General features: G+C 36.3%; 1 protein-coding gene across 1 annotated transcript in view; it reads left to right on the plus strand.

Annotated features, from left to right (window-relative positions):
* The window catches only part of GAD2 (glutamate decarboxylase 2), a 75,983-nt gene extending 62,009 nt beyond the window's left edge, over positions 1 to 13,974 (plus strand). The window contains exons 14-16 of the mRNA XM_044678203.1: positions 1,853 to 1,960; positions 4,247 to 4,336; positions 13,801 to 13,974. Of these exons, the coding sequence (XP_044534138.1) occupies positions 1,853 to 1,960; positions 4,247 to 4,336; positions 13,801 to 13,974 (372 nt within the window). The remainder of the gene's footprint in view (positions 1 to 1,852; positions 1,961 to 4,246; positions 4,337 to 13,800) is intronic.
* Positions 13,975 to 23,266: the final 9,292 nt, after the last annotated feature.

Consider the following 23,266-nt stretch of genomic DNA (forward strand, 5'->3'; position numbering starts at 1 on the left):
AGACATTGGGCAAGTCACTTTAGGTGCTTCACCATTCTCATCTATAAATTGGGGGGATTCAATTAGATCACCTCTTGAAGTCTCTCTTCACTCACAAGTTATGCTAAGTCTAGACCTTTTGAAAAATACTGGTAGGAAAAATTTATGGTTTTCTAAGTAAACATACACTGTTCAGGGATCCTTATGCATAGTCTAGCATCCTTTTGAGATCACTGAGCTAGAACACCAAGATTTCTTAAGTGATTTGTCCAGGGTCTTTCAGTCAGTATGGGGTAGGATTTGAACCCAATTCTTCCTGGCTTTGAGGCCAGCTTATTAATCCCTGTACTCTGTTGCCTCTCTAGTTATGTGTACAGGGTTTTCATAAAGGCTGTTTTATTCGTTGTTCTGCTTCTCATACATTGGAAGAACAAATCAAAATTTTATGCTAATTCTAGAATTTTTGAAAAATACTGATAGGAAAAAAAAATCCAATCCATGTGTTGGTGTCCTAGAACACCATCTCCCACAGCTGGTCAGAAGCAAGGACATACTAAATTCTAGTTCTCATGTTAATGTGTTTACAGGTTTCATTTCTATGCTAGAAGGTAAGCTCCTTGAAGACAAAGACAATTTCACTTCTGCCCCAGTGCCTAGCACATAAAGCTGGTGTCTAATAAATATTAGCTGAAGGATTTCAAAGCTTCCTGAGTAGAGCAAGCATGTTTGTGTGATAAATAAAGCGTTACCTATTTAATGAATAAAGAAACTCAGGTTAAATGATTTGCCCCGGGTCACACAATAAGCTAATGACAGAGACAGGAGCATGGTTAATTCTGAGACAGAATCTTTCTCCCTTAATTACTGACTCATTCCAGCCCCAGTTCTGACCAGTCTACAATTCCTAGAGCTGATTTGGACCCACTCCACAGTGATCTAGAATTCCATTTTGGAAAAGAAACATTTGGCCAACCCAAGGGCTGTACTAAGAGGACTCAGACTTCTAGATTAATCCTAAGTAATGGTAATCTCCAACAGTTCCTCTGGGGTCAGTGGGGCATGGCTCCAGGCTGACCAGAACATTCAAATATAGGCAGGGCTAAACTAGAATCCACCATTATCCTGCATCTGAGGGGAGGAAGAAGTATTCCTCAGAAAAGAAGATGCCACATCGATTTGGCTTTTTGAACTCCATTTACTGCAGATTGTGTTTCCATCGTTAAGAGACAATGACATATATCTGTGTCTTTTCTGAGCCAGACCATACAGTTAGGCTATAAACGGGAAAATGATCACTTTGAGTTATCCATCTCCGTCTAATTATTGTTAGAACAACATTAAATGTTCCTTTTTCATGAGTAGTAGCTATTTTCTAAGCCATTCGATTGGCACTCAATAAATGTTAAGGAATGAAAGTGAAAAGTCATTTTAAAAGCAATTCACTAGAGTGCCCTAGGGTTAATCGATAGAGGACCAAAGCTACTTGGAACTAGGATCATAGATGCAGATGTGGGAAGGACTTTAAAAGCAGCCCATCCAGCCCTTTAAATATGAGAAAACTGAGACCCAACAAGGCTAATTAATTTGCTCTGGGTTACACAGCTAGTCAACTGCAAAGCTGGGATTTGAATCCAGATCCTTTGACTCCAAATCTGTCACACTCTCTACTATATCACAGTGCCTATTTTATACAGTTGCAGGGCTATTTCCAGGAACTTCAGAAACATCATAACTTCAGAGCAAATTGCTATAGAAGCAGTAAAGAAACAGTAGAAATTTGACTTCCGGAGTCTGCATGGACTTTTTCCAGCTCTGACTAAGAGCTCCCTTTTCCCCAATCAGGTTCTAACTAAACTTTTTTTCCTTCTCTTAGGGAACCATCGGATTTGAAGCCCAGGTTGATAAGTGTTTGGAGCTGGCAGAGTATTTATACAATCTTATAAAAAACAGAGAAGGATACAAAATGGTGTTTGATGGAAAGGTATGGCTACATTCTGATTTATATAATCCTAAGTGTTTCAACTAATTTCTAACTTTATTCGAAATGATAACTGTTTTTTCTAACTTATACCTTCTGCCTTAGAATCAAAAGAAATATGGGTTAGAAGGCAGAAGAACAGTAAGTGATAGATGATTAGAGTTAAGTGACTTGCCCAGGGTCACACAGCTAGGAAGAATCTGAGACCAGATTTGAACTCTGGTCCTCCCAACTCCAGGATTGGCACTCTATCCACAGACCCAACTAACTGCCCCTCAAATAATAATTTCTTGATGCCTGAAGTCTACCTTTCAGGTGTCTTGGGTAAATCATTGCCGAAGAGCAGTGCATAGGATGATAGTATCTATGATGCAGGATGATCACTTTAATGGTAAATTCATAAGGTGCAGAGGCTACAAAAGGTATTATCTAGGTATTAGCTTTGACTCCTCCCTCTCTCCTCCACCATGTGCAATCAGTGCTAAATTCTATTTATTCTACACTCCCTTCCCTCCTTTGGCACTGCTATCACCTTGGTGCAAGCCTTGATCACCTCATGCCTAGACTATTCCAGTAGCTTTTGGGGTAGGGGGAATCAAAAGAATCATGAGTAAACTTTGAGTTTAATTCTATAATTTCATAAATCTAAAAACATTAATGAGTATTAATTACCTGGCATTTGGTTACATAAACACTGACATTTCCATTAGTGAGTTAAAATACCAGGGTCTCTGATCTGTCCTAAAGAGGATATTATTTCATATGCTGAAAGAGGTTTATTAAAGATCAATTCACTGGATTTCTATTTTGGATACATTATGGAATTTATTCATTAGTATACCAAATGATGATCAATGAATTTCATTTGTTCATATGAATATGTATCCACATATATATATATTTATTTCTCAATTTAATCTTTCTTAGCACAGACTTGACCATGTCATATGCATACCCTATTCTATAAGTTTTCCAGAGGCTTCCTACTGCCTCCAACATCAAATATAACAGTATCTGTTTGGCTCTAAGACATACAGTAAGGGTTTGTTTAGGTTTTTTAAGTTCGTTTTGGATCTAACAAATAGTGAATTAAAATCAAGACTGGGAAAGTAAGTTGTAGCCAGATTGTAAACAATGTTGAATGCCATTGGAGGGATTTGTGTTTTATTCTGAGGCCAACAGATGACCATGGTTGTTTTTTTTAATAATATTTTACTTTTCCCCTGATTACACATAAAAACAATTTAAAGTCCTTTTTTTTAAATTTTGAGTTCTAGCTTCTCTCCTTCCTCTCCCCCTCCCTGAGACAGTAAGCAATCAGATACAGATTTTGCATGTACAATCCATGGATGGTTTGTGATCAGGGCAATAACACGGCCATATCTATGCCTTGGGAATATAACTTTGTTAGGTGTGTAGAAGCTGGATTAAATAGGGGAGAGACTGGAGACAAGTTAGAAGGCTATTCATAAACCTGACAAATTATAATGAGAGTCTAGAATGGTGGCAGAAAGAATGAAGAGAAAGGGACAGACATGTGAAAGGGAACTGATAGGTCTTGGGAAAAAATTAGATACAGGAGATGAGACAGGGCAAAATGTATAGTCTAACCCCATTTTCCAGTGTGGTTTTACCAATTTCCATCCCTCTCCCTCATTAATCTTGGAATAATTTTTTACTAGATAAGTATGCCATGTAGCCAAGCAAGTCTGTTACTCAATATAGGCACCTCACAGCGATTCCCCATACAATATTTACAGAACAAAGTAGATCAAGGCCAGAGAGATATACTACTAGGATGCTGTCTCCAGAATTTTTTAAGACTGGATCTATCTCACCCAGGCTGGAAGCTACTCTTGGACCCAGTTCTACCCCTGATTGATATAGAAACTGCCACCTGTTCCATTCTGGATCTGGGGCAGTTTATTGTTTTCTTAGGCAACCTGGTCCCCCCTCCCCAATTCTAATGGGTTTCCATATTGTGAAGACACCTAATGACTGTAGCCCACTGCTATTCAGAACTCCTGAGCCCAAAAGAACCACCATTCTTAGCCTTCCTAGTAACTGGGATTATGGATATATGCCACCCTACCTGGATCTACTGATTTATTATAAACATCACAATAATATAGGTCCTGTCATTCATTCATTAAATATGTTTGCTGTTAACATGCCAGTGATCAGTAGGTGTCTCACAGAACATGGAGCAAAGAATACTGTTTTAGCAGACATTGGTCCTAACCCACTTTAAATATTAATTATAAGACAAAGCCCTTTTTTTCCATTTAGCCTCAGCACACAAATGTCTGCTTCTGGTATATCCCCCCAAGTTTAAGACACATGGAAGACAATGAAGAAAGAATGAGCCGCCTTCTAAAGGTAAATGATCCATCAGTTCCTATGATACATATATTGAGTTTTCTACCTACGTATGTATGTATATTATACGTTGTAATGCAGGATTTATGCAAGATGAACAATAAGAGAAATATGACATCTGTACGTTGCTTTTCCAATTAAATTGCTTTGCACTATTTTGTAAGTATAGGATGCCAGGTAACCTAAAAGTAGCAAGAAAGATTCCTAATAATGAAGAGGTTAGACCATTATGACTACTGGGCAGGGTATTCCAAGGAAGACAGGTCAAAAGTCTAGATATAGAAACAAGAAGACAGACTTCTAGAGAGCAAAAGCAGATTTCCAGACCTTATCCTCCAAAAGACATTTTAAGTGTATTATTTATTTTTAACATTAAAAATTTTTTTTAAATTCCATATTCAAGTAATATAACATCAAGTTCACACATAAAATCATGCAAAACTTAATTAAGCAAGAAAAAATTATATTTCAGTTTGCACTCAGATTTCATCAGTTCTGTCCCTTTGAAGATGATAGCATTTTTCATCATGTGTCCTTCAGAATTGGCTTGGGTCGTTAAGAGTTTTCAGAGTAACTAAGCTGTTCACAGTTGATCATCATTACACTATTTCAATTATGTGTACAATGATCTCCTGGTTCTGTTGATTTTACCCTGCATTAATTCTTCCTGGGTTTTTCTGAAACTATCATGCTCATCATTTCTAATGGCATAAAATACCAAAGCTTGTTCAGTCATTCCCCAATTGGTGGGCATCCCTTCATCTTCCATTTCTTTGCTACTACAACAAGAGCTGCTATAAATATTTTTGTATATATAGGTCTTTTCCTTTTTACATCATCTCTTTGGGATATAGACCTAGTAGTGATATTGCTGAGTGAAAGAGTATGCACAGTTTTATAGTCCTTTGGGGATACTTCCAAACTACATTCTACAATGGTTGGACCCATTTATAATTCCCTCAACAGTCTCCCATTAGTACCCTGTTTTTCCACATCCTCTCTAATATTTGTCATTTTTCTTTTCTGTCATCTTAGTCAATCCAATAAGCATTAGGTGGTACCTCAGAGATGTTTTTAATTTGTATTTCACTAATCATTACCATTTTGGAACATGTTTATGTGACTTGATAGCTTTGATTTCTTTTTCTGAAAACTGCCTGTTCATATCCCTTGATTATCAATTAAAGAATGGCTCTTATTTTTATAAATTTATTCAGTTCCCTATATATTTGAGAAATGAGGCCTTTAGAAGTGAAACTTATTGTCAACATTTTTGATGTTACTTCATTGTCTATGACACCTTTTAGCAAAATGTAGTTTTCCCAATGATCTCTTTTAGTTACATCTATTTTTGCTTTTGCTTTGTCTGAGATCATTATTGCTACCCTGCTTTCTTTACTTCAGTTGAAACATAATAGATTCTGCTCCAGCCCCTTATTTTAATTCTGTGTATGTCTTTCAGTTTCAAGTATATTTCTTATAAACAATATATTGATGGATTCTGGTTTTTAATCCATTCTGCTATCTGCTTCCATTTCATGGGTGAGTTCATTTCATTTGTATTCACAGTTATGATTACTGTGTATTTCTCTCCATCCTGTTTCCTTCTGCCTATCCTGTTCTAGATTTTTAAAATGTCCCTCCTCAAAAAGTCTGTTTTGTTTCTATCTACTTCTTCCCTTAATCAGCCTTCCCTATAACTGCCTCCCACCTTTCTCTTATCCCTTTCCTCTCCTAATTCCCTTTTGGAGTAAGATGGATTTCTTTTCCCAATTTTGTGTGTGTGTGTGTGTGTGTGTGTGTGTGTGTGTGTGTGTGTGTGTATTCTTCCCTCTTTGGACCATTTCAGATGAAAGTGAGGTTCAAGCATTGCCTACCATCACCTGCATTTTCCTCTCTACTATAAAAATGCTTCCTTAAGTACCTCCTTTATGTGAGATAATTTTCCCCATTTTTCCATTCTTCCTCTTCATCTTTCTCCCAGTGCATTCCTCTTTCCACACTCCATTTTCTTAGATCATCCCAATGTAACTAATTCACTCCCATGCTCTTTGTGACGTTAAATTCTTCTAAAAGCCTAATAATGATAAAGTTCCTAGGAGTTACATGTATCATCTTCCCACGTAGAAATGTAAATGTAAATTAGTTCAACTTTATTGAATCCTTTTAGATTCTCTTTTATGTTTTATCTTTTTATGCTTCTCATGAGTCTTATGTTCAAATATCAGATTTTCTATTTAGCTCTGGTCTTTTCATCAGGAATGCTTGAAAGTCCTCTGTTTCATGAAATAACTGTTTTTCTCCTGAATGATTATATTCAGTTTTGCTAGGTAAGTTACCCTTGATTGTTATCTTAGTTCCTTTGCTTTCCAGAGTATTATATTCTAATCTCTCTGCTGCTTCAACATGAAAGCTGATCTTGTGTGATTCTGACTGTTGCTCCACAATATTTGAATGGTTTCTTTCTGTCTGCTTGCAATATTTTCTTCTTGACTTGGGAGCTATGGAATGGGGCTATAATATTCCAAGAAATTCTCATCTGGGGATCTCTTTCAAGAGATAATCAGTGGATTCTTTCAATTTCTGTTTTACTCTCTGGATATAAGACATCAAAGCAGCTTTCCTTTAGAATTTCTTAAAATACGGTTCCTAAGCTCTTTTTTTGAACATGGCTTTCAGGTGGCCCAATTAATCTTAAAATATCTCTCCTCAGTGAATTTTCAAGGTTAGATTAGATATTTCACATTTTCTTCTATTTTTTCATTCTTTTGACTTTGATTGTTTCTTAATGCTTCACAGTCATTAGCTTCCACTTGTCCAATTCTACTTTTTTTAAAGAATCATTTTCTTCAGTGAGTTTTTGTACCGCTTTTCCCATTTGGCCTAATCTGCTTTTAAAGGAGATTTTTTTCTTCAGTGAGCTTTTGTTTCTCATTTACTATTTGGCCAATTCTATTTTTAAAGTATTATTTTCTTTGATATTTTTGAGCCTTTTTTAAATCAAGCTATTAATTCTCTTTCCATAATTTTCTTTTATCATTATTTCTTTTCCCAATTGTCCTTCTACCACTCATCTTTTTTTAACTCTTTCAGGAATTCTTGTTGGACTTCCATCCAATTTGTAGAGGTCTTTTACTTTGAGGCTTTGCTTATAGCTGTTTTCATATTGCTGTCTTAGAAGTTTGTGTTTTGGTCTTTCTTGTCATTGTTACTATTTTTATGGTCAGGTTCTTTTTTTGTTGTTTGTCATTTTTCTAGCCTATTTCTCCACTTCAAATGTCTTTTTAAAGTTAGGCTCTGCTCACATATGGATAGGGAAGCACTCTCCCAAGCTTCAAGCTTTTTCATGGTGCTATTTTAAGAACTAGTTCTGGGGGAGAGGGGGTCTGGAAGTTTTTGGTGCTTCTAATGAGGTATTATCCTGAGAGAAGTATAATCACTCCTTTCCTGTTCTACACTCTCTTCTAAACTCAGGAAGGGTCCCTGCTCCCTCACAACCACAAGCTCTAGTGGTCCTCTCAGCTCTAGAATTTCAACTAGGGCCCTTGCTCCCTTGTGACCAAGAAAGCCAGTGACCACAAGCACTGTTGTGGTCATTGCCCTGTGACTGTGGCCCAGAATTGCATGTGCATAATGGAATTGCCAAACAGCATCTGGTCATGAACCCAGGGTCAGCTCAGGGTTCCCTGTAATCTCTTTCTGACCAGTTATCTGACCTCCTTCCTATCTCTGAGCAATAAGAGCTCCCAAAGTTGCTGCTGCTGTTGTAGCCACCTCTAAGGCCTACTGCTGCTTTTATCAACTTGCATCTTCTGGTCCGTACCAAAGAGGCACAGATCTCTCCTACCAATCTCTTAAATTGTCTGGGACTGGAAAAAATGTCTCATCCAGACTTTTTGTTGGTTATGTTGCCCCAAAATTCAATTTAACATGTTATTTTAAAGTTGTTTAGAGGGGCATTTTGGGAGACCAGCTAGGTTGCTGCTTCTGCTGTGACATTCTTCATGAGTACAAGTAAGATGAAAATCTGTCCATGTTAGAAAACAAGATTGTGATCACATAAGGGACTTACTCCGTTTGACACTGAAGAAGCAAAGGAGCTGATGATAGTTTACTGATTACAACGATACAGATAGACCCATATGGAGTAGGGATAGATGAGTAGTAAGAGAAGGTTCTATTCAGAAGTGCCAGAAATTCAGTCTTGAAAGGCACTTCCTCTGGAGTCAAAAGACAGATATATTGATAATAATGTCTCTGGTTCCTTTTGTCTTCATTACATTCAGTCATTATCTCCATCGCTTCTGTTGCTTTAATATGGTCCACTATTGTTTGAAAGGTTTACAAATGGATGGGAATAGATCTAAAAATAAAGAATTCAGGCAACATTGTGCATTTTCTTTTAGGAAGGATATGCTACTCTTTTTTTAATATTGAGGAGTAGAGAAGGAAGGGGGAATTTGGCTAATGAATATAGCCTGTAAAGTTCAAAATAGGGGTTTTTTCCTATTTTATTATTGCTGTTGTAAAAACATTTAACTAACATTGATAGCACTTTAAGAGAGGTGAATGGTATGGAGGCTAGAGAGGCCAACCTTGACATAAGTAAAAAGATGGCTCAGGTTCTGCTTTTGACATACACACGGACTGGTTATATGACTGTGGGCAAGACATTTAGTCTCGGTGTCCAAAGCAACTCATCTTAAGTCTATAAATTATCACTGGGCATGAAATAAGGGACAGACAGACAGAGACAGACAGACAGAGAGAGATAGAGAAAGACAGAGACAGACAGATAGAGAAATAAAATTTTTCTGAACTTTATCATGTTACCTCCCAAAGCTAGTTAAAGGTGTGTTAACATTACATGATTTGTAACTATCAAGTTGAAACAGATTTTCTATGCTTTTTCTCCTGCCTAGTTCTGGCTACTTTAACATAAACCCTCTTCAGAGAAAGCAAATGTTGACTCAAGCAGGGGAAATGTTCACTGGTCCTTATTTTAACAAGCATGAGAAAGCTAATGGACCAGAAGTAAAGAATGATCCCCTAGCAGCCTTCATCTCCATTTCTACAGCCCCTATAAGGTTCTCGTTGATTAGATCTCCAGTGAATTCTCAGTTTGAAGGAAAGGGAAGTCTTTTCCCAGTGGGTTTCTTTATTCTGCTGAATCATGAATAGGACAAAATGCCTAGAAGGAAATGAGAACTCACTATAACCATCCAAGTCATCAAGAACTTACCCTCCTTCTGCCCTCAGTGTTAAGTGTTTAATCAGTTACCATTAATGGTTCCTGTATTTGGTATCTTTTCCAACATCTTCTGGAGGTAACATATCTACACAGCTGTGGATTTTCCAGGTTCAAAAGCTGGTGGACTTCAAAAGCAGGTGGACTTTGATATTATTTATTCCAAAGTCTGTCTGGCATGTGGCCTGATAACAGATTAATCTCTTGGCCATTGATTTTCACTCCTCTAAGAGAAGAGAGGTGATCACATTTCACAAAATCCTGCCATTTAGATGCTGTTTGCTAGGGTTACCCATTTAGTTGTTAAGTTGGAACTTAACATCAAGACTGTTGTAATCAATATCTTATATGTTTTGAGTAACCACAAAGGTCTAAATCAGTGATTCCCAAAATGGGCACTACCACCCCCTGGTGGGTGCTCCAATGATCGGGGGGGGGGGGAGGGGAGCGGTGATGGCCACAGGTGCATTTATCTTTCCTATTAATTGCTATCAAAATTTTAAAAAAATTAATTTCCAGGGGGCTAAGTAATATTTTTTCTGGAAAGGGGGTGGTAGGCCAAAAAAGTTTGGGAACCACTGGTCTAGATGCTATACAAGAGCCCTATTGTAAATCAATCCCTCCATTTGGAGACAATAAGTCTAATAAACCATTAAAACACAGAAGCAGTTAGGAATATTTCCTTGTGTCTTATGTTTCTCAAATTCATAGAGCTCCCAAACTGGTCTCAGAAACTGGAGTACCTTTTTAATTCAAGATTTCTAATCCTAGTTGTACACATAGTCACTAGTCTTTAGCCTCAGACTTGCATCTTCCACTTCCACTTTCAAGGTGAATCTGTTTTGCAGCATTGCATTTTCTTTCAGGACCAAGTTTTTATGTACCTATGGCTGCTTCTTTGAGATTCACTCCCTGCACTAAACCAAATTTATTGTGACCAAATAAATCCCAGCCGTTCCAACCCCCAGTTCAGATTCAGTGTTCATGTCAGTAGGAAAAACACAGCCTGTGCAAACTCACCCTTAAAGAACGATGTTGAGTATTTGTACAAGTCCATATAGAATCTTGGCACATTCAGAGGAGAGACCTTAGAAATCATGAAACCCAGCTCATTCATTTTACAAATGAAGAAACTGATTCTTAAAGAGGTTAATGGCCTTGTCCTAAGTTAAAAAAATAAGCAGAAAAGTTAGAATTTGGACCCAGGTCTTCCAGTGCCAAATCCAAAGCTCTTCCTACCATTCCATCAGTGATAGAATGCTTAGAGTAGGAAGGAGTCTTTTAAATTACTTAATCCTCTCCTCTCTTTGAACAGAGAAGAAACACAATTTGTCCAAGAATGCATATTGCATTTGTCCTATTTGGTCCTAATACCCTAAACCATTGATTCCCAAAGTGGGAGCTACCGCCCCCTGGTGGGTGCTGCAGCAATCTAGGAGAGCGGTGATGGCCACACTTTTTTGTATTACATTCTATTCTGAGTTCAATAAATAGTTTCATAATTTCCAGGGGGCACTAAGTAATATTTTTTCTGGAAAGGGGGCGGTAGGCCAAAAAAGTTTGGGAACCACTGACCTAAACTAAAGATTTCATATGTGATAAGTATTTTAAGAATAGAAACTGCAGTGCAGGTATTAACAGATGATTATGGAAAGGGATGAGGATTCAGAAATCATGGTATTATAGAAATCATCTACTTTGTGTTTTTTTCCATTAATAGAAATGAAATATCTAGGTAAGGGAGACAAGAATTCTTTCCATTTCTGAAAGGCAAAATAAATTGTTGTACTTGTGCATGAAATAAACCTGAAGTCCTTTGGATGACTAACATTTTGTATTATCATTCATAGCAGTGTCAGATTTTTTGTGTGTTATCAATAAAATATACATTACCTAGAAGAAACTATCCAAGAAAGGAGTCATATTTTAGAAACACTAAAAGATATCTTGGTATTGGGAACATTTAGAAACATGCAGTTGAAGAAACCTACCAAAATTCATTGCACTCTGCCTCTCCCCTTATTTATCTCCCCCCTTCCCTCTCTCTCCCTCTCGCCTCCCTTATTCCTTCACTCTTTCTCTCCTCCTCTCCCATCCTTTCTCCTTCCCAGCTTTTCTCCCTCCCTCTTACTATCACTGTCTCTCACTGTCTCTTGATGTCTGTCTCACACACACACACACACACACACACACACACACACACACATGTCCCATTTTTCCTGGCACAATTTTCATTTCTATTTTGCAGTTAGCAAAGCTGATTTTTAAAAATATTATATTAAGCTTTTGTTATAAAACTCTTTTATATCCTCTAACATATTTTAGCTTCCTCAGAACCATGTGAGGTAAATAGTGCAAGTATAATGATGATCATCTTATAGATAAGGAAACTGAATCCAAGAAGTCACATGACTTACCTAAAGTTCAAGTATTCTAACATCAAATTAGTGCTATTTCCATTATTCCTCACTGCTTCTTCTGAGCCAAAGGATACTCTTTGAAACTTTTGTTTGAAATCTAGAATTTAAACTCATGCCATTGCATAGAGATCTATTTTTATTGTGCCCATTCTGCATAGTTTTATTGTATCTAGCAAGCTCCCACTATGTGCTCTTCATTGTGTTTTATTAAGAGAATGAAAAAATATGAGAGTTCCTACCTTTAAGGAGTTTAAAAGATAATTAAGGAGATGAAATGCACATATATAAAATGACTATAAAATAGTGTATAACTAAGAGTTCGGGGTGAAGACAAGTTCAGTTCTCTAAAGTAGGAGGAAATGCTAGATAATGTTGTCATGTAGAAACTTATGTAGAAGGTATGACTTGAACAGATCCTTGAATAGTAGACTGAAAAATTGGGACTTGATTTCATAGGCTATAGAACATAGCCATTAGAACAGAATTCATTTTGTGAAACCAAGTCCATTCTACATTTCTGTTAGGTTTATATTTATATTCAAACATGCTACCTGGCCAAACTACTCACATCCCATTCCTGGTTGGATGGTGTAAATACTCATTCTGAATTGCCTGCACTTTGACAAAACACTGTGATTTTTAGAAACTAAAACATTACCCCCTAAAAAAAGATTTAAAATGGAAGATGATGGAGTCTGGGCATAAAAAATGTAAAATTCTCTTGTAGCAAAGGGAAGTTGCTATTGTTCTATTTGTCTTCTGACCTCTTATTCAGTTTTCTAAACTTATTTCTAATGTTTTTTATTGGGTTAGAAAAACTGTTAAATATTCTTCCCTTTAGCATAATAATAAATAATTTGCACCCTCTGGTAAATAACCACTAACACCTCTTTCTAAAAAAAACGTCAATGAGGTAATACTTCAATGTTTTAACAGTTGGTGATCTTAAGAACTTCTTCCAGTGATGAAGATCACAACCAATCTATTCCCTTCATCCAATGCAACTATTGTCCAAATACTACATAGTGACTCATAGCAGGGATTCTGCTCTGGATCTTTTGACTACCAATGAACCGCATAGACTGTCAAGTGGATTTTATTTTGTTTTGTTGTTGGTGTGGAATGACCATAGGTCAAAAAACTCCATTCAATACAAATCAGCAGCTTTTTATAATGTCAAATCTTAAAGATTTACCTACGAACACTGAGGAGGAGTTAAATGACTTGCTCACCCTCATTCTGTGTATATCAGAGATTGGACCTGAACCCTCACTTCAAAACTAGCTCTCTATTCCTCATTGCCTCTAGCTATCTCTCTTCAGTTATCTTAACAATAACATTGAAAAGACTATTACACTTATTAGTGCAAGATCTTATGAAAGTCTCATCATTTGTTTCCTATAATGGCACTGAAAATCACAAAATCAAATATAATGTTAGATTTGGAAGGGACTTTAGAGATCGTCTATTTCTATCCCTTCATCTTACAGATGAAGCTAAGTCTCAGATAAGGACACATGACTAGTATTTGGCAGAGCAAAGTCTCAAATGCAAGAATCCTGGTTCAAGTGCCTTCATATTTATACCGTGATGTCTTTGAGGTCTTAATTACATTGCATTGGTAAAAACATTAACTTCATCTAATCCCAAGAAAACTAAAAATATACTTCTTAAAGGGTAAACAAATACAGTACTGATTTTTTAAAAAAAGAAACCTATTTTCAAAACGAAAAAGATTCATGACTCTTTTACTATTTGTCAAAGAAAAAAACTCAATTATTTGGTCTCTTCTATAGGTTGCTCCTGTGATTAAAGCCAGAATGATGGAGTATGGAACCACAATGGTCAGCTACCAACCCTTGGGAGATAAAGTCAATTTCTTTCGCATGGTCATCTCAAATCCAGCAGCAACTCATCAAGACATTGATTTCCTGATTGAGGAAATAGAACGCCTAGGACAGGATTTATAATCATCCAGCCAACCAAGCTATCCCAGCTCTCTAGCTAGACAATTAAGTTGTCACAAACTGTGTGAATGTATTTGTAGTTTGTTCCAAAGTGAATCTATTTCTATATTGTGGTGTCAATGTAGAGTACAGTTTAAAAAACCAGGAAACATTGCTCCTTTTAAAAGTCCTTCCTTAAGTTTGAGGATGAATACCTCTTTCATAATTAGCAGTACAAATAATAGGGAAAAGCTGAAAATTATTAAAAATGTTCCCCCAATTCCAGCAAAGTGAGCAAAGTTAGTATGCATTTTCGTTTCAGAGTAGTAGGGTTGAATGGTGCCAAATTTGCCCCCAAGATTCACAAAATGTTCTTTGGGGTGTGGTAGGGAAAAAAGGATAAAGCAAATATAAAACTATGTTGAAAATAAAAACTCTTGCCTTTTTCATAGTATTAGAAAAGAATTTCTAATTTACCTATAGCAACATTTCAAATGTATTTAAATACATATAATTTTACAAAAGGAAATATATATATATATAAAAAGAAGATCCTATTTTGTAAAGTATAGATTTTTATTTTATATGGGTTATAAAAACTTCTGGGGCAGAAATGAAAAACTAAACAGATTTTTTTCTTCCAGTGGAGGCACATGAGATACTTAGTAATGCTTATTTTGAAACATAGACCCACATAAATTCTTAAAATGTGGAACAACTTATTTCTACATGTCTCACAGCTTGTCACATCTATACGATTTAGTATTTCAAAACCTCCCAAGAGCACTGAAGCTCTTAAAAATGCTAGATCAGATCAATTACAGGACAACAATAGGGCACTCTTCTCAATTAAGTTTTCCACATGGTCTTCCCTCAGCTGACCCACATAATATACAGTATTTTCCAAGCCTCAGTCTAAGATTATATTAGGATGATTTTCTCTCTTCTGCCTTCTAATTCTTTCCTCCCCTCTGAACAGTTGATGCGTATTCTCAAAGCATCTTCCCAAATAGCACTGATTAATTAGGTCATTCAGATTAATTAGGGAAATGGAAAATAAAATCTACTAGAGATTGAACAGAAGTGATTGAGGCATGGTCCCTGGATGTGATAAGTCAAGAGAATTAAACTCCCACTTGGTTGAAAAGAGATCTATGTGGAAAAAAATTAAAAGAACTTTCTAGTTGCTATATTACCTCCAGTAGGGGACAAGGAAGAAGTCATTTACTTCATAGATACTTAGTTATTATCTCACAGAGTCTTTAATGATAAGTTCACTAACTTTGGGAATCTGGCAAGAGCAATTGATGGTTCTTTTCTCCCACACAAGTTTAAACTTTCCTAAATTCCCATAGTGAGACATCATCTTGAGTAGGTCTTTGATGCATTTACTGTCTCCCCAAGAATGCAGAACAATGACCAAAATACTTGGAGCAGCAGATTACCCAAATTAGAATAGATATTGCCTCTTCTAGGTCTCTCCCCGCAGCCTCTTATATTGGAGGTATTAAGGCAAGTAGATCTATGTCCTTGTTCTTGTGAACCAACATGTGAAGAAGTGGGCACAGAGATAGTTCCTTGAGTTTATATGTGTAGACCCTGGTTACTTATTTATAAGCCATCATGTAGGCTCTCCTGCTCTACACACCTATTAAGACACTAGTGGAGGTCATAGAATCTCTATAGACAGTAAAACTACAAGTGTGGAAAAGAAGGAATTTATGAATATGTACCCTAATACTACTCTTGGATCAAAATAAACCAGAAAAAGAGGGAGGTCTCTGCCTGATAATAGCAGCTATATAGCTATCTATTTTGATGAAATAGCTAACTCCTGCATCCTTTCTCTGAAGTTTCATGCAAAAACTCGCTTCAATTATGCATTTTAAAATGTATGTTTATGCGTACATGGCTTTTGGATCTAGCTCTCCTTTTCTGCTATCAATGTATTCACTGCAGGCATTAGAAGATAATTCTTTATGTATTTCTTTGCATTTATTTTCCAGTGGGAAAAGAACATTATTTGGGTATTTGTTCCACAGCCTAGCTTCCTATTCCTTCCTATGAATTGACTTTCAGGATTCACTCATGATTATGTGTTATAAGCTTTTGTGAAGTGGACCAGCGATTAATCATGATTTTAATTATACCAGAACTCTAACAAGCCCATCCTTCTTGAAAAAGACTATGAAACCCAACATCCTAATTTCCTCCCTTTGTAGCCTAAGATGCCTCTCCCTTCTGCTGACATCTGTCAACTCAAAGAGAATGTCTCTTTTTCTATAACAATAAACTAATAGAATCCAACAGTTAAAATCTTTTCACCTGAACATAAAATTATAGCCTTGTTTTTACCCAAAGAGACCCTGTACACCCAGCCCCAAAGAGAGTGTTTCTCCCTATTTGAGAGTATTTTTGCTTACCACTATGCAGCTAAGTCCCCATCTACCTATGACCCAGTATAGGGCAAGATCAAATGCCCAAGTAGATCCAGAGACCTTCAATTGAAATATTTTAAAGTGTGTCTCTATTCCCCTGAGAAAGGGAAAACAAGAGTCTCTGAGAGTTAGCCCAGATTCCCTTGGCCAAGTCCTACCCACGTGAGACTGTTCTTTATAACCCTTGAAAAGTTTTGGTTTTAGCTTTAACTAGAATCAACATGGCCATTTTTGTTTCTGAAGCAATATTGAGTTTGTTTCTTTCTTTCTTTCAAATACTTGAAAAAAAAGTGTGGTGCGTTTTTATTTTATCTGAAATGTAGAAACGGTACTGACTTTGTGTAATGTCACAAGGATGTGAAGAAAGCAAGAAAAGGAAAGAAATTGTGTCTGTAATTGTGTTGCCTTTTATTCTCTTGATAGTCCTGTCTCGTCGCCTCGGATTGGGGCTGTGCACTTTAGATTTAAACTGTACAGTGTTGCAAATCAACATGTGTTGCTGTATAAGCTTGTACAATATATTATGATATGTCACTTTCTGTGTGGTAGCTGTATTGAATCTTGATATTGTAAGAACTACATCCACATCTGTCCTTGTAGTATCTCTTTGCTCGGTTGTCCACTCTTCATATTAAATAATGCAGAATATGTCCTTGCTGCTAACCTCCTTTCTGGGAGATCCACTATGACAAGAGAGGGGTCTTTTAATGAAAATCAAGGTAGGAGTCCCACTTTGTCTAGGAGGATAGAAAAAATATATACATATGTATAATTACAACAATGTCTCAACTTGCTGGAGTCATTGTTATTCAGTCCATTGGGCAAATAGAATATCTTCTGTTCCTTAGCCTAAGAGCAAAAGGGCATGGGTGAAGACACAGTACATGGAGAAGGAAGAGGGGGATAAGTAACTTGGTTTCATCTTGCACGTGCACATCTGTTTTTCAATGCTATGTACAAACACTGTATATTTATAAGTTCTGTGTGCCACAAAACAGGACACATCAGGTCTTTCAGGAGGTCATGGGTATTCTCCCTCACTACTTCATTTCCTGCAGCCAGAAAAAAAAAGACTTACATGTCAACCTGTTCTTCTGACCAAATAGAAACTTGTGTTTGATCAAAGTATTTTATCTGTGTTGTCTCTTGAAACCCAAATAAAAGCAGAAAATGTGGTTACACACCAATGGCTGAGATGGTTGGGTTTTTTTTCTGATCTGGCTGATTGGAGGGAACTGTCATTCATCATTTACTATGTGTCACATTTTCTCATGAGCACCTCAGCATCTCATACAAGAGGTAATATTTCTTCCCTTTCTGTTATTTTCTGGTCGTCATTTTGTTTTGTTTTCCAGAACAACAAAGGCCTGAAGAGTCCATGGAGACACTCAACAGCAGACTGCATATTCTTCAAAGGAAGGTAGAGGTATAGAGATGGTCTCATTCCTCTGAATTCAAGTCAATAGCATCAGCTCAAACCCCAAATCAATGTGGAAAGGGTAAAGGAAATATATCATTACCCACAAATCACATTAGTCAAAAGCACTTTTTGTGGTCAAAATCGTCCCCAAATTAAGCTGTACTCCTACATTTGTACAGGCAGAGGAGAGCAAATAACAAATAGATTAGAATTTTCAAAGATTTATCATAGAATCTCAAAGAATCTCAAAAGTCATCTAAGAGGACAGATAGGTGACTCAGTGGATTGAGATCCAGCCCTAGAATTGGAAAGTTCTGAGTTTCAAATCTGATCTCAGACACTTCTTGACTGTGTGACTCTGGGCAAGTCACTAAACCCCCATTTCCTAGACCAGTGATGGGCAAACTTTTTAAAGAGGGGGCCAAAGGAAAGGAAATGCTCATCTGTCAGTCTGTTTCTAAGACAACTCTTTCGAAGTTTTCATTGTATTGGATCCTACTCATTGTATTCATCAGATTAGGAATTATGTTCTGTGGCCAGAGGGATAGAACATTTCAGGGGCTGTGTCTGGCCCACAGGCTGTAGTTGGCCCATCACTGGAGTAGACCTTACCCTGCCTTGGAGCCAATACACAGTATTTGATTCTAAGATGGAAGGTACATGTTTTTTTTTTAAATGTCTAAGTAAGGACTTATTAACTAAGGAATTTTGTCATTCTAACAAAAACTGACGGAGTCACATGCACCCAGAGACCCACATTCCTAATTCCTTTGTTTGCATATGATTCAATGACCAGAGTCAGAAGCAGCATGGTAGCAAAAAACCTACCATTAGCAAACCCACAGTGTGACCCAAAAAGTACACTAACTGCATTTTCATATAGGAAAGGGAGAATTAAATGTTTTGTTTTGATTTTATTTTAATGTGAATTCATTTGTTTATTTTTAATATTCTTCTTTTTTTTAATTTTTGAGTTCCAAATTCTCTCTTTACTTGCCACTCTTCTGCCCATGGAGAAGTCAAGAAATGTGATATCAATATTACATGTGAAATCATGTAAAGAATGTTCCCATATTAGACATGTTGAAAAAAATAAATAAAATAAATAAAAAGCAAGAACTACAAGAAAGTGGAAAAAAGTACACTTCAGTATGCATTTAGTGTTCAACTCTCCCTGGATGTAGAAAGCAGTTTTCATCATGGATCCTTTGGAATTGTCTTGGATCTTTGCCTTGATCAGAGTAGCTAAGTCTTTTACAATCGATTGTTGTTACAGTACTGCTGTTACTCTGTACAATGTTCTTTTGGTTCTGCTCATTTCATTTTGCATTAGTTCATATAAGTCTTTCTATGTTTTTCTGAAACCATCCTTCCCATTATTTCTTATGGCACATTTTTCTGTCACAATTATGTGCCACAAGTTGTTCAACCATTCCCCAGTCAATGGGTATCCCCTCAATTTCCAAATGCAACTATAAAATTTTGTACAGATAGATCCTTTTCCTTTTTCTTTTATCTCTTTGAGATACAGACATAGTAGTAGCAATGTTGGGTCAAGGGCATGCACAGTTTTCTTACCCTGTGGGCATAAAACAAAATTGTCTTCCTGGATGGGTGGACCAGTTTACAATTCCACCAACAATGCATTAGTGTCAGAAAAAAATTCTATAAGAATAATTTATACTATAAGCATTATCTAGGCCATCTTACCCATCAGAAGGGAATAATAGTAGCTAAGATTTATTTAGCACTTTAAAGTTGGCAAAGCACTTTATAAATATTATCTCATTTGTTCTTCACCACAACCCTAAGAGATAAGCACTATTATCACCTTCATTTTACAGATGAGGAAACTGAGACTAAAAGAGGCTAAGACATTTCCCAGAGTCATACAGCCAAATAAGAGTCTAAGGATGAGGAGAATCTAGGGGCTCAGGCCCGAGACAGGATCTCAGAAACAACCTAGCTGTGTGACCCTGGGCAAGTCACTTAGCCCTAACTGCCTAGCCTTTACTGCTCTTCTACCTTGAAACTCATACATAATATTGGCTCTAAGTCAAAAGGTAAGGGTTTTAAAAAAAGGTCTAAGGCTGACTTGAACTTAAGTCTACCTTATTCTGAGTCTGGCACTCTGTCTACTATACTATCTAGATGTCTCTGGACCTCCATTTTCTCATTTATAAAATGAAGAAGTTGTCCTAAATAGTCTATAAGGTATTCCTAGTTCTAATCTATAACACTATTAGCTTTCACAGAGAAGTCTAACAAGGGAGGAAATTGTAAATTCACTATTAAGTACATGGTGGAATTCTCAAAGACCCTCCCCCCCCCACTACTGGGTCTTCTTATAAAGAAAGTCCCAATAAATACAGGTTTCTTTGTGGAAAAAACTCCCTTTGTCTTATGTATAAGAGTTATCTTATCAGTATTCTGCTAGTCCAGAACAATCAACCTACTTTAGTTAATTTTTTGTTTCTTTTCCCTTCCTGTGGTTTCTTTTTGTAAGATAAAGATTATCTGTTCCAGAAGATCTTTGGTTGGTCAGAACCATTAGTAATAGCCTTTGTATTATATCAGATATCCATTTGCCTGGGGCTAGAGTCCTTGGTCCTTTTATCTATTTCCTTTCAACTTGTTAACTGGATGATCTTTACAGATAACTTTCAACATAGCCTAATAAACAAGAGTTCTAAAATTTCCATTTATTTCAATGGAATGAAATCCAATTTTTATCTTGATCTTCCAGTTACTTATTTGTTCTATTAACATAATGAGCTATGATAACAATATCAGTCAACACTTAGATAATGCATTACTAATCATAGCTCTAGATCTGAATGGATCCTCAGAAGTTATCCAATCCAAACTCATTTTGTTGTTGCTGTTGTTCAGTCATGTCCAACTCTTCATGGCCCTGTGGCCCAGAGCCTGCCAGGCCATTCTCTCCTCCACTGTCTTCCAAAGTCTGTCCAAGCTCTTGTTCATTGCTTCCCTGGCATCATCAAAGGCATCTTCTTCCATCCCCTCCTCCTTTTGCTTTCAATGTTTCCCAGCATCAGAGTTTTTTCCAATGAGTCCTGACTTCTATGACATGGCCAAATATTTGAGCTTCGGTTTCCATAGTTGTCCTTCCAATGAATTACCTGGATTAATTTCTTTAAGAATTGATGATTTGATCTCTTCACTGACCAAGGGTATCTCAAAAGTTTCCAGCACCACAATTTGAAAGCATAAGTTACACTCACTTTTCCTTATAGTCCAACTCTTTGGGCTGTATACTATTGGAAACATGATAGCTTTGACTATAGGGACCTTTGTTGGCAAGGTGATATCTTTGCTTTTCAGAATGCTATCCAGATTTGCCATAGTTTTCCTTCCAAGGAGTAAGCATCTTTTAATTTCTTAGCTACAGTCTCCATCTGCAATGTTCTTTGGGCCCAAGAATATAAAACCTGACACTGTTTCTACTTCTCCCTCTACTTTCCAGGAAATGATGAGATCAGTTGCCATGAGCTTAGTTTTTTATAGATCAAGAAACTAAGGTCTGAGGAAGTTAAATTACTTTCTTGAGGCCCTATAGAAGTCATAGGAACCATCAGTCAGGATTTGAACCTAAGTTACCTGAATGCAGTCACCACTCTTACAACTGTAACACCCTGCTCCTCATTTTTGATGATCAGTTAGTTACCAAATACTGTTGATTCTACCTTGACATGATCTCTTAAATCCATCTCTTCTTTCTTTCTTGTCTGTAGTCCTGGGTAGCAAACCAGCTTAGTCCCTCTTTGGGTCTTAGTTTTTTCCACTGATAAAATGAAGAAGTTGGACTAGATGATCTAAGGTCTCTTACAAATCTAAATCCTATAATCTTTTCTCTGTTTAGGACTGGTAAGGACTCAAATACCATGTATATAACTGCTTAAAATTAGAAGTAATTCGGAAAAAAAGAAACATTCAACAAGTATCTATTCATCAGGCACCATACTAGACATGAGACAGACAATAAGACAAAAAATGAAGTAGTTCTTGCCCTCAGGGAAATTACATTCTGTAGTTTAACAAGGACGCTTTTCATCCTCTTCATTTCACATTTTTTATCTCTGTCCTCTCAGAAGCATCAATTAACTTGTGTGTGAAACCAAACATTCAGCTCAAGAACATATCATTGCAGACCTCAAGAAGACCTGGACCATTACCCTTGACCATGAGAAAATGCTTTTAAAGGTAAAAACTAGATATTCCCTAGAGTCAGTAAAAGCAAAGCAACATTATCCTTTGAGTTAGACTTAAATAATTAACTAACGTGCTTCTTATTTTTGTTGTAATTAGGAAAATAATTGAGCAGAAAAGATCTATTATCTCAGAACTCCAATATAAAGACAGATAAAAGAAGAAAAATCTCATTTCCCTTGGGTAAAAAAAGTATGGGGAGATAATAAGTCCTTATCAGTTCATATGTAGTCTCTTATGTCTTTAAATTCTCACATTCATCATTTCTTATAACAGAGAAATATTTCATTATTAATACTCTAATTCCATATTTTACTATTCCATAATTATTAATATTAGTATACTATCATTTGTTTAGCCATTCTCCCCAATTGGTGGGCATCCACTTTGTTTCCTAGTCCTTCCTACTACAAAAAAGTGCTATTATAAATATTTATATTGTATCTTTATTTATATCTTTGACTTCCTTATGGTATATGCCTAATTAATTCCTCAAACAGAAAATTTTTATAACTTGCTTGAGTAAAATGATGAGGACAAAATAAAAACATTTTGAAGATGATCCAATTTTTATCTAAGAGGCATTTATTAAATGCCTACTCTGTGCTAGGCATTATGCTAAGGACTAGTGCTACAAATATAGGAACTCTCAAGGGGCTTTAATTCTATTGGATTTTCCATTAATTTCCAATTTTACTCTAAAATTTGTATTGAAATGAATTTAAAATTAACACTAAAATAATGGTCTCTAAATTTTTTGAAGGCAGGTCTTGTCTTATTCATCTTTTTATTACCCAGTCTTGTATATTACACAGTATCTGCTTAATAAATGTTCACTGAATTAGATGTGTTATTTAATGCCAAGATGCATAATAAACAACTCTTGTGTCAAAGATTTTCTCATGAAACTTTTAAGGAATTTTCACATTTGAAACTCATATCCCACACCTAGAAAACCATGGACAATATATACAAATCATTCCTAATAACTGAGACCAACTCCCGATCTGAAAACTTAAGAGAACATTATATACAACAACAGAAATATTTTTCAAAGAATGACTTGTATATGTCTACCTCCAGAGAAATAATTGTTAAATAGAAATGACATAGCATATAATATATATGTATGTGTGTGTGTGTGTATATATATATATCTCAAATGATGCATTCTCTAATGAAGGAAAGGGAGGGAGGGAGTTGACTATTTTAATGGAAAGGAGGGAGG

This window comes from Gracilinanus agilis, chromosome 5 (genome assembly GCF_016433145.1).
Source record: "Gracilinanus agilis isolate LMUSP501 chromosome 5, AgileGrace, whole genome shotgun sequence".
Classification (NCBI taxonomy): Eukaryota; Metazoa; Chordata; class Mammalia; order Didelphimorphia; family Didelphidae; genus Gracilinanus; species Gracilinanus agilis.